The following is a 12,575-nucleotide window of genomic DNA, read 5'->3' on the forward strand; positions in this document are numbered from 1 at the left end:
CCCATATCTGTTTACATGTAAATATTCAGGTCGTGACCACAAACATGCACCCAGTAGCATTAATCACAATGTATAGCTTACTCAATTTTTAACGCAGTATCAGCGATTCTATGCATGGATCACTGTTTGTTTTAACCCAAGAAAGTTTGTACATTTTTGTGTTTCTTGGTCAATTGTAAAAGTTGTTCAAATGTGTGTTTTGTCCGACTCAAAAATGCTGACCGGACATCTATCGGGTTAGATTTGACTCGATACCTCTCAGAGCTCCACGTATACTCTTAATGCGCTCAGTTCACCTGTCCATTCACTGTTCACGTTGAGATTTAATAATAGTTGAATGCAACGAGTCTTCGCGCTCTGCCCCACCGTAGATGCATACTGAGTCGCATGCACCACGTTGCTTGTTGCCCAGCAACAAGACCGGGACGCTTTTCCTTGACTGACATGACGGAGGCACGTCACACGCTTAACGTGTTGCTTAGCAACGAGTCCTGGACGCGACCATACACGCTACGTACACGCGCGCTATCCACACATGATATAAACGCCCAGCGGCACACTTGGTGTCGGAGCTCGAGCAGAGAGGACGCTAGCCTGCACCCACGGACTGGAATTAATTCATTTTCTTCCTGATACCATTTTTCATTAAGGTAAGCGCTAGAACATAATAGCTAATGGCGCGATCGCTTGGATGCGATCCTCACAATAGGTGACTTATCCCCTCCCCCCCTTTTTCGCAGAATATCAGATTGATCACCAGAGACAGTACGATTGCCTGTACTCTTCTACCATATCGAGGTCTTTAGAATTCGGAAGACCGTGGTCGATCCCCTTCATTGGGTAAGTCGACAGCAAGCTCGATATTAATTGTCAGTAAATCAACAAATTGAATATTATAGATCTTATTATGCGAATTTCCCGAATAGGATACCCACTTTGGAAGAACACCTGCAGTACCACTCTGCTACTGCACACACACCAGCCCTCTGAATCACCACGGGCCCCAATAGGTGAGTCCTTTACCCTATAACCCTATATACCGTGATTTATTCAGCATCTCGTGCCAACACACCTGACCATACATTATTATTCTCTAGGCTGTCCCCCATTTCTTTGTCCTGATGAAGACCCGCATTGACTAAGACAGTAATGCCCCCCCTGGGTTGAAACGTCGACATATACCCTGGACCAGCTGAAAGACTCTGTATAAAGACACATTCATTCAGTCTACAGACCTATTCAAACAGCCGTTGTATTCTGGCCTTTTAAAAAAAACGTTGTTATCACGAAAGTCACTTTGTATATATTACGCACCTCACCATAGCACTGAGCACCACTCTTCACTGTGTCACAAATTACAGTTTACCTTTCATAGTGACAGCCATATAAATTGAATATGGGGATTTATAAATGAAGTAATTTATAAAACTTTTCAAATACCCCCTCTTTTGGTCTCTATGTGTGTTGCTTATGAGATTTTGTCTTTCATGAAATTAAGTTTTGATTGATTCAATGTTTTAAGAAATAGTGCATACCCGACAGAACCATTGTTTGCTTGTGATGTCAAAAGGAGCATGCCCTGCATTTCCCTGCACTGTGTGGCAGGCACTGCACAGTGCCTGCCACCTGCTACATGGAAATGTAGGGTGGTACCCATGGTACCCCCCCAGTGAACCCACACCCCCCACCACGTAGGGGGCTGCAATGGGCCGCCGGAACCTATCTCCGCCAGCCTTTCCATAGTGGAGAGACCACCGCGGAAAGCTGGCTTCCACATGCATCCTAATCCAGACGGTGGAAAAAGCTAGACACCGCCACCATTGTAGCGGTCCAGTTCCGCACGCCAGGCCAGCGGGCGAATTGCTTCCGGCGGAAAAGGGGTGGTCGGAAATTCTCTCCACTGCGGTCACCACCGCCATCTTAATCTGACCGGCGGTTTTCCGGATTTCGATTGCAGTCGGATATTCAGCCCCGGCCACCGGGCTGGTGGCGGTCATCCGTCCTCCATCCTAATAGACCCCTAAGGCTTGAAAATTAAATGGGGAATATTGGAAACAGTAAAAGTTCAGTCACCCACTGAGTTATTTATATACATGCTTTCTGTTTTGTAGATACAAAGAGGCTGTGCCACCAGAGCATAATTTTTGGCGACACTTTGGTGGCTCAGCGGCCTGCTCCATATTTACCAGGCAACACTCAGCCACTTTGCGTGGCTTAATGCGGCCTTGTAAATATCGTTCCCTTTGACACAGTTTTCTGCATTAAAATGTCGTGCAATGAGTGTTGCTGGGGGCGTTCCTAGCAACACTCATGGCTTTTTGACACCGCTCCTAATTTATGACAAATTGTAACTCTGAGACAGAGCCAAAAACATACGCCTCCCCAGGGGAGGCTTAAGGGAGGCGCAACGAGGAGAAATATATTTATTTCTCCTCGTTTTTCCTTTTTGTATGTGTGTTGCATTCTGCAGCACACATGGAAAGAGGAAAAAATCTCTTGTGATTGTTTTTGTGGAGGAAGGTTTCCCTTCCTGCACAAAAACAATCATGCCTCAGTGCAGGCAACCTCGCAACATGACACAAGGGTGCCTGCTTTGATGCATGGCAGACCCTTGTGATCCAGAGCAAGGGAAAAGGACAGGAATGCTCAGTCCTGCCCTTTTCTTTTGCTGTAGGGCAGCACAGCAGGAAGGTCTGCGGCCCTGCCCTACGGCAATATGTTGTAATTAAGGCCACTAGTTTATTGTACTCTGTTTGGCTACTGTCTGACTTTAACCTTACTGACTTTAACTCTGTTAAAAACAGTCCCTTTCTGAACACATTCCTCTCCAATTAGGTTGCACAGCACAACTAACTACCAAATTAGACCCTCTGCATTGTCAATCTCAATAATGCCTATGAACACAACCACTAGCAATATACAATTCTGTGACTCTGGGAATTTCTTCAAAAATATAGATTTACCACTCTTGCCTTAAATCCATATCTGCTGCATAATATGCAGATGTGGTGTGGTTTCAAACTCAAATGGATCAAAAGTTGACTAAAGAAGCAGCACTAGGTGCAATGCAGTGGCAGCAACTTTGTAAAGGTTAACTGATCACCTTGTCATTTTTGATTAGATGGTATTGCATGTTAAAGTCACAAAATAGTGGAAGAATACCACAACAGAATATGCCATGTTAGATGGGGTAATGCGCATTTTTGTAATTTTCGTAGGATCATGTATTGGGCCGTGCCACATCATTTGGTAGCCCATTGTCACATAATTGTAGTGGCACTGCCTATGGCCAGTCTAGTGATATATAGGTGCTTCAAGACCTTTATATGTATACACTCCTACAGGTCTGCAGATCACCATACCATGAAACAGTTTGTTCATAGCCCTGATCATATGTTATAAAATTGCCTACTTGTGTCCATGCACCAAGGAGTCATTCGGCCAGATCCACCAGTTCTTCGTCTTGCTGAAGCGAAAAGCCGTCCAGAGGAAGTCTGCATCATCGCGCTTTCTGTCCAGTAAATCCTGAAATGAATAATTGTGCTGTATTGTGTGGTTGTTTATATAGTGCTTTCAAAACCCCTGGCAGGGTCTAAATATTGGCACATTGACCACATTTTTCATCTGTAGTACAGAGTCAGGACCACTGCCAGTATTCCCCACTATGCCCAATGTCGCCATGCAAATGCTTCTTTCATTCGAAAGCTGTGATGTGTAGAAGATCGCAACAGGCTGGAACTATGTAAGTTGTTAGATTGAAGGAGATGGAGAAAGGGAGCAAGAGGTGGAAGGGAAAACTTGTCGTTCACGCTTCTGACTGAGTTGAAAGTCATTCATTTTATCGGATGTCTGTCATTTAGTTGCATGTTCAATGATGGCACAGTCTTGTTCTATAAAAAAAACGTTGCTTGTGTTTGCTGTTTTCTGGTCTTTGTAGTGAACTAAAGGGTTTTTATGCAGGAGCGTAGCTTTAAGAGGAGTATTTGAGGTTTGAAACTCACAAATAAAATGCATTCTTGGATTGGTAGTTTGGTCTGGGGTCCCAGAGTTGGGTCTGCTATGTCTATCTTGGGTTTTCACATCATCCTCATTTCACTAAGAGGTTTTATTGTGTTCATTTTGGCATCAACAATCCAAATATATATATAGTGACGGGTTACTGAAAAAGTGTTACATTTACACCCACAGATGTTTTCCTTAAATGGGTGCTAATTTAGAATTTCTGCTATTCACAAACATTATTAGAAGTAGGATTGAAACCTAGACCAGTCTGGGGTTTCCAGGCATACTACTGGCAATCAAACACCCAAAAGGTGATGGGACAAATGCTTGCAAATAATCTAGGCACTGGCGTAGCGTTCCACCACAACATTTTTCTCCCACTGTGCCACTCCAGTGACTCATCTAATTGAAATCAGTACTGACGCTGTTCCTCCCGGGAATAATCCATCCCAAACCTTGGCCACCTCACTCCTCCAATCCTGTTTTTTTTATTAAGGAAATTTGAGGTTCACACCATGCGGATCACACTGACCAAGCTTCTCCCTGTTTGTATAAAATCAGCAGCTGACTTACTGCACACTTCATTATCAAAAGTACTTCATACTACATTGCAGCAATAATAGTTAGTACAAGAGGAGAAAGCGGGGCTAGAATGAGGTCAGGCTTATTCCATAAGCTCATTGGTGAATTGATGTAAGCCCTACTGCCACCAGTGTCAGGATAAGAGAATTGTTTGTTCTATCCGTCCTCTGTTGAAACCTGCAAGGAAACAGGCTTTTGTCAGGCCCTCCCCAATATGTTTTACCCCCATTCGGACTATTGACTGCTGTTGTTTAAACACTGAGAGCGCACTGACGTCTCATAGCCAGACCTCAGTGCCAGTGTTCTAACCCAATACAAAGTGTACGTTGATTTACTCCCCCCACCCAATTGGCATACGCTGACTAACTTATAAGTCCCTACTTTATGCTACCCAGGGTAACCCGGGCGTGTAGGTTGGAGAGTCCACCCAGAGCTGCAGCCCTGATTGTGCCACTGAAGGAAGCTGGCTCTTTATATGATATATCAAAATGACATATATCGTGCATAGGGTCAAGGGGTTCCCTTAAGAACGGACAGGGGCTTGCTCTATCAATCCCAATCTGCTTTTCTAGGAGGTGTGGTCAAGCAGCCTTAGGCTTAGCTTAAAGGAGCGCAAGACATCTGCAAATACATGAAATAATTAACAAATTATACACACGACTCAAGAAGAAGACTCACACCAATTTATAAAAATAGCAAGTATCATTATTTATGTTTAGGCACCAGGATCAATTCATTAGGTAAGTACGTCTTTAAAGAAAAATCTTTTAGAGTTCAAAACATCGACAATTCTTGAGATCTGCAATGTTAACCTATGTAAGGAAAATCAATTGCGGTTTACCACCACAGTATAACCCATCAGTTGTGACAGAGGACCATGATGAAAGACCTGGATAAAGAGGTGAGTGTGCAGGGAGTTCCTGAGTTTGAGGAGATCCTTTTCAAATCTCAGATGTGGTGGGGAGCAGATTAAGTTTGGCAGATCCTAGGTAGGATAGTTTAAATAGCGCCCATGAACAGCCTTGTAGTGAGGCTGGAGGTTTTCAATTTCAATCTTGCTTTCATCACCTTTCAAGGGAGGAACAACAGTGCTGGCAAGACATGGTCTTGATTTATTAGGCTGAATAACAGTCAAGCCACACGATTCTCTTTGTAGTCTAAGTAGTGATTTCTCGCAAAGCTTTGAGAGACTGTAAATAAAACCCCTCCTCCCATTCTCCTGTGATTGGGTCATGGGTTTCTTCAACAAAGATTGGTGCGACCGTGTAAATCAACCAGGCACTCTGGGAAATACATGTAAACAATCAACAGTGGTGTGCTGTTGTATTCATGCAACAGGTTAACACTAAAGCCATCAACTCCTCACCAACTAACTGAAATATGAAAAACAATGTTAAACATATTACTATCATGATAAGCAGGCAGGTTTTATAATCAATAGCTATAGGAAAGGTGATTAGTGCTCTTGCAATCACAATGATAAAGTAAAGGCCTCTATTAAAAATAGGAGCAAACTACTATATGGAGATGTGAGAAAGGCGATTATTAGTTGGGGTGAATGGTCGTCCACTGCAAGTAATAATGTTACTATTCTTGTTTGGTTCAAAAAAGGCTTCAGTCATTTAAACCTGAGCTCTACCCCTTGTAGTTCTGATACAGAACAAAGAAGCTTTACTTAAAAAAATAAGTAAAGCATTTAAAAGTACAAGAAGAGTTAAAATGTTGAAAATACAACACCATAACAAATCCCACTGTAACTTATAAAAGGCCAACCACATTCGAGTGCGGATCAGATTTGCCCCAGTCGGAAAGATACCTTCACACAAAATTTCATTAAAATGCAGAGTCTTCAGTGGGGTAAGGCTGCAGGGTGTATCCGAAGACTGGTTTGTCTACAATGGGTTGATGAAGGCACTAGGTCTCGGTGAAGCTGTTGGCTAAAGCGGAAAAAGTTCAGTGCAGGAATAGTCTGGAGTTTGCACCAAGAAAATCATTGATTTCAATCAGATGCTGCTCAAAGTTGGGCCCGGTGACCCTTTCTTCCTTCAGACTTAGACTCTTTCCTATAAGTCAGATTTCCTCAGCAGGGCAAGGCTGTAGCGAAAGAGGGTTCAACATCAGACCCGCTGAAAAAGGTTTGCTGCTGTGGGGAAAAACATAGCAAGAACCGCAGCAAAGTTAGTTCTCCAGCGATGAAACCTTGGATGACCAACTGGCAGGTTGGTTCTGGTCCGTTGACTGTTCACCAGGCAAAGAATAAACAGTTTCTAAGTCCCATGTTCAGGGTTAGGTATGGGGAATGCACTCTGATGCCAGCCAAGGGTTCTAGGACCTTTGTAGCAGCACTTGGGGGTTAGGACTCACTTCAGCAGAAGCCACTAGCAGGGTCGACGGCAAGTCTAGTTGAAACTGTTCAGCTTGGCCCTTCCAGGAAAGTGGGCATTTTGCAGCTTTTGTGTCCCTGTAGCTTAGCAGGAGGTCAGCAAACTGACCCTTAGAGTCCACACCTTAGTCCTGTGTCATAGGTCTCAAAAGCCAGTGCATCCTTCTTCTGTCTGTCACAGGTCTTGTAGTGATCTGAAGAGGGTGCAATGGGGTGCTATATTTATCCCTAACACAAGCCTGTGGGTGGGATAACTCCTAGCCTCTCCTTAACCAATAAGTAAACCCTTCCCAGGGCTAACTTCATCCACTTTTAAAGCACAGTAGTTCCTGTGTGCCCTATTGCGAACAATCTCAAATTGCCCCTCTACTTATATGCAACATGGCTGAACATTTCTTACCCTGTGCAGAGCTCCTGTGCCAAGAGGTGTGGCCAGAGGAATGACCAACCATTCCACTGGGTTCACTCAAAACCAGTTCTGAGGGCAGTTTCTATCCCACACAGATTGGGGCCTGGCTAACTAGAAGAACAAACGAACGGGCAGGCCCTGGCGTTAGCTACATCTGCCTGCGACATTGTAGGCCACTTTGATGCAAATAAAGTTCCTGGGCACAGCTCAGATGGAGATCGTGTCAAAGGAACAGAAAACTCCCCAAGGCACAGCCTTTGTTTCAGCTCTGCATGAAAGTTCACCCCTCATCAAGGTCCAAGCTTTTACATATCCTACTTTTAAACACCATGCAGCCTGCCATATGGACCTTTAAACCCTTATTAGGAATGACTTATTAATATGTAAAAGGAGGGTTTAGGTCTGTCAAAAGGCATTATTTTGGTAGGCCGAATTTGTAGTTTTAAAACTGTGCAGACAGGCCACAGATGTAGGCCTGGAGTCATGTTTTACACTGTCACTCTAGTTGTGGCTTAATGAATGTTGCAGTAGTGACATTTAACTTACAGGCCCTAGGCAGACTTTGTACCATATACTATGGACTTATATTTAAGTTAAATAAGCCAAAGAAAAGACCGCCCCCATGGCCCAGGAAGAGGACTCGCCATTGCATACAAGAGCTCCCTCCGACTCTCCACCTCCAGCACGAGCAACCCCCTCTCCAACACAGAGCACCTCCACTTCCAGATCCAAGCCAGCCCCAGAACCATGCTGCGTTGGACCCTCGTCTACAGACCCCCGGGGCTCCCACCTCTTCCGCCACCACTATTGCTGACCTCGTTGCACCTCACGCCATCGCCTCCACGGACTACATCCTCATCGGAGACCTGAACTTCCACCTTGACAACCGCAGCGACCCCCACCATCCTTGACAACCTTGACAACCTCGAACTGAAGCAGCTTGTCAGAAGCCCCACTCACACACCCTCAACCCCATCTTCGCAGGAGGGACAAACATCCACTTCAGCCACACCACCCAGCTCCTCTTGACAGACCATCACTGCGTACACTTCACCTTCAAAACCACCACCGCACCCAAACCCGCCCCGTGCCCACCACAAAGGAACTGGAGCAGGATCACAGAGGAACACCTCAACACCACCCTACTCCACGCAGCCATGACCGACGCCCAACTCCACAGCCAAAGAACCACACCGCTGGGTCTCCTGCTGTACTGACAAGCTTGCACCCCTCCGCCACCCCGAGAAACAACGCTCCATTAAGGCCGCCTGGTTCACCACCGACCTCCAAGAAGACAGGCCCTTCTGCAGACGCCTCGAGAAACTCAGGCAGAACAAGAAAACCACCAAAGACCAGAACAACTACAGGAACGCCATGAATGAATACCACCAGCGCATAAGAAACACCAAGTGGACCTTTATCAAGAACAAAATCCACACCAACGCAAGTAACGCAAAAGAACTCTTTAACATCATACCGCAGTTCACAAAACCCCCAGCGCAGCCACGGACGTCACACCATCTCAGGACCTCTGCAACAAGCTCAGCTCCTACTTCCACCTCAAAATCAATGCCCTCTACAACAACTTCAGCGAACAGATTCCGGACACCACCCCCCTCTCCACCACTGACAACCAGCCGACCATCACCACCTGGAAACCTGCCACCACTGAAGACACCTCCACGACCATAAAGAACACCCACTCAGGAGTCCCCATGGACCCCTGCCCACTGCACATCTTCCACAGAGCCGTCGCTGCTACAGCATATGAACTAGGCCAGACCATCAACACCTCCCTTGTATCCGGCATCTGGAAGTGGGCAGAGGTCAAGCCCCTCCTCAGGAAACCCTTGGCCAACCCGACGGACCTGAAAAACTACCGGCCCATCTCCCTCCTTCCCTTCGTAGCCGAAGTCACCGAGAGATTCATCAACACCCAGCTGACCACCTTCATCAAAGAGAAAGCCAACCTCGACTGCTCCCAGTTCGGATTTCGCAGCAACCACAGCACCGAGACCGCCCTCCTCGCCGCCACCAATGACATCCGCATACTACTCGACCAGGACCACACTGCGCTCCTCATCCTACTAGACCTCTCCGCAGCCTTCAACACCGTCTCACACCGCACTCTTGCATCCAAACTCCATGATGCCGGTATAAGAGGAACCGCCCGTGACTGGATCCGCTGCTTTCTTTCTGGCAGAACCCAAAGAGATCAACTGTGGAGTACCACAAGAATCCTCACTCAGCCCCACGCTCTTCAACAACTACATGGCCTCCTCACCGCCATCATCAGGCAGCGTGGGCTCAGCATAGTTTTTATTTATTTATTTATTTGAGTTTTATGTAGCGCTGGCTAGACCCGGAGGTATCAGAGCGCTTTACATGAGGAACATTAAGTTACATAATACAAATTACATCCGTTACAAGAGCAAAGTAAAAACACAGACAAAAAACAATGTTACAGTAGTAAGAACACACAGCGGGAAGACAAGGAGAACCGTGCCCAATGACCGGCTGGGTAGCTGACGGCCGAGAGGGAAAACCAGGGCCGATCTCCTCTATAGCTGTCTAGCAGCTCCACCCGTCATCAGCCATGTTGCTCAGGTCTCCGAGGTCAGAGATAACAACAATAACAGTTTTGCATGGTTACAGTTGCATAGACAAACATATAAGGACATGTCCCCAATGGAGGATGGATGGAAATGGGGAGGGGAGTAGAAACAGGGGGATGGGAAGCAGATCAGTTCTGGCAGACCGGCAGTGGAAGACAAGTACCTCCTGGGAGCCCAAAAATGATTAGAGTAAGCGGGCCCAAACCCAGGTGGGGTCACAATAGTTACTAAGTTCAGTGCCAAATTCAATCACCGCATTGGGTCATCTCGGTAATTTGGGGGACCTCAAGGCGGGGGTGAAAATAAGGGAGCTTCATTAGTGGCCATTAATGTCTGGGGGGAGAGAGCATCCCAGAAGGGGCCATCCAGGGGCAATGGACAGGCAGGCAACCAAAGGCGTGGACTGGCGGCAAGCAGTGATCCAGGAATCGGTCGAAGCCAACAAGATGGTAGGCCTGGAGTAACAGTCACAACAACCTCGGCAGAAAATGGCGGACCCCAGATCAACAGAACACAGAAAATGCAAGCCAAAGAACAGCTCCAAACTACCCCACCACCAAGCGCTTTCCGTGTAGTCTGATATGTGCACCATCTTCACCACGTTCACGTGGCCCCTAGGAAAAGCATCAATGCCCTCTACCCACCAGGTCACACACCCGGCTATCACCCAGCTATGACCGACGAGGGGGGTGGGAGGCAGTCTTCAGCGCCCACGACACCCAGCTCATTCTCTCTCTCATGAAGAACCCCGAAGAGACACCAGACTCAGCTTCTAAGAAGGAATGAAAGATGTTGCAGCCTGGATGAGCGACAACTGCCTAAAACTGAACTAGGAGAAGACAGAGGTCGTCGGACCCTCCACTACCGCATGGGACAGCTTCTGATGGCCCCCTGTCCTCGGAAGCCCACCCACCCCGACGGACTATGCCTGGAACCTCAGCATCATCCAGACTCCTCCCTCACCTTGACCCGCCAGATCAACGTCGTTGCCTCCACCTGCTTCAACTCCCTCTGCATCCTCCACAAGACCTTCAAGTGGATCCCCCTGAATGCAGAAAGACTGTCAACCACACACTCATAACCAGCAGACTGGACTACGGCAACGGCCTCTACGCCGGAATCAACAAAACCCTGCTACACAAGCTCCAAACCATCCAGAACACAAGCACATGACCCAGCACCTACGAAACCTCCACTGGCTCCCCATCAAGAAGAGAGTAACCTTCAAGCTACTCACCCATGCCTACAAATCCCTCCACAACATCAGACCCAAATGCCTCAACGAAAGAGTCTCCTTCCATGTACCCAAAATGAACCTCCGCTCCACCGACCTCGCCCTGGCAGAGACCCCACACGTCTGCAGAACCAGAGCAGGTGGAAGAACCTTCTCCTACATCGCAGCAAAGACCTGGAACAAGCTCCCAGTCAACACCAGACGCTCCCTCACTCTGCACACCCACAGGAAGAGCCTCAAGACCTGGCTCTTCGACTAATCCGGAGCTGCACCCCACCCCCACAGCGCCTTGAGACTCTCACGGGTGAGTAGCGCGCATTATAAACCCCTGATTGAGTGATTGATTGATTGAGTTAGAAGAATAGCCAATTTCGACATGTTTTAATGGTCAGAGCACAGTCACTGGGGCATATTTAACAGATTCCCCGTAAAGAGCGTAAAAAAACAGCAGTGTCAGTCGAAAAAATGGTTGTGATCAAAAGATGTATTTTCATACAAAAGACAAACATTAGAAGTAGAGTACAACATGTTATGATATTTTAGCAAGTCTAATTTAGGCACAGAGTTTCCAAGTCTAATTGACCACAGTGTTGACTGTGTTTCAACCCCTGCATGGTCGTTATCAGGATAAAACAATTTTAAAACATTAGCATAAAGCATTCCTAAAATGGTAAATAACAGATTTATAACTATTAAGCATGAAATTGGAGAATATTTAAATTATATGTTGCAGTGCCAGTATGACTGTATACAGTGTACCACTATAGCGCCTGGATACCCCCCAGGGCGATTAGTGCGCTCTACAAATCTCTGATTGATTGATTGATTGATTGACCTACTAGTTACTGATTTTTATTTGATAATTTCAAACTGGAAAAAAGGACCCAACAGGGCTTTACATTCTGTTAGATAATTGTGCAGAGCACAGATCAAGGTCATTATCTGTCCCATTATGTATATTTTAGTGCAATATTGTCACTAATTACCTGGTGTTATGACCATTAAAGAAACACAAAGATAGGCATTTACTTGGGAGGATAACCCAAAGGTTAGGGAGGCCCAACAATTTTTTAGACTTTAATATATAAAAAAAAGAGTGGAAATTATCTAATTTTGAAGAGTACCTACACCTCTCACCGGTTATTCAATGTGTACCTGCTCTCATTTTCAAAGTACAAGTTGGCGTTAACCCGACTAACAGCAGTGAAGTAACTGTGGATTGAACACACAGGGCCTTATTAGAGCGTAGTGGACTGGATGTCCCTTACAAATGTGGAGGATGTCTCTGCTCCCGTGTTTCAAATGCATCATGCCCTTTATAAATATGGCTGACAGAATATCCACTGTGTT

The 12,575-nt window shown here is 46.2% G+C and overlaps 1 protein-coding gene across 1 annotated transcript in view; it reads right to left on the reverse strand.

The window, feature by feature from the left end:
- The window catches only part of LOC146813213 (uncharacterized), a 174,018-nt gene that overhangs the window by 10,746 nt on the left and 150,697 nt on the right, over positions 1 to 12,575 (reverse strand). The window contains exon 6 of the mRNA XM_085615313.1: positions 3,413 to 3,525. Coding sequence (XP_085471439.1) covers positions 3,413 to 3,525 — 113 coding nt within the window. The remainder of the gene's footprint in view (positions 1 to 3,412; positions 3,526 to 12,575) is intronic.

Source organism: Triturus cristatus, chromosome 7, assembly GCF_964204655.1.
Source record: "Triturus cristatus chromosome 7, aTriCri1.1, whole genome shotgun sequence".
NCBI classification, from domain to species: domain Eukaryota; kingdom Metazoa; phylum Chordata; class Amphibia; order Caudata; family Salamandridae; genus Triturus; species Triturus cristatus.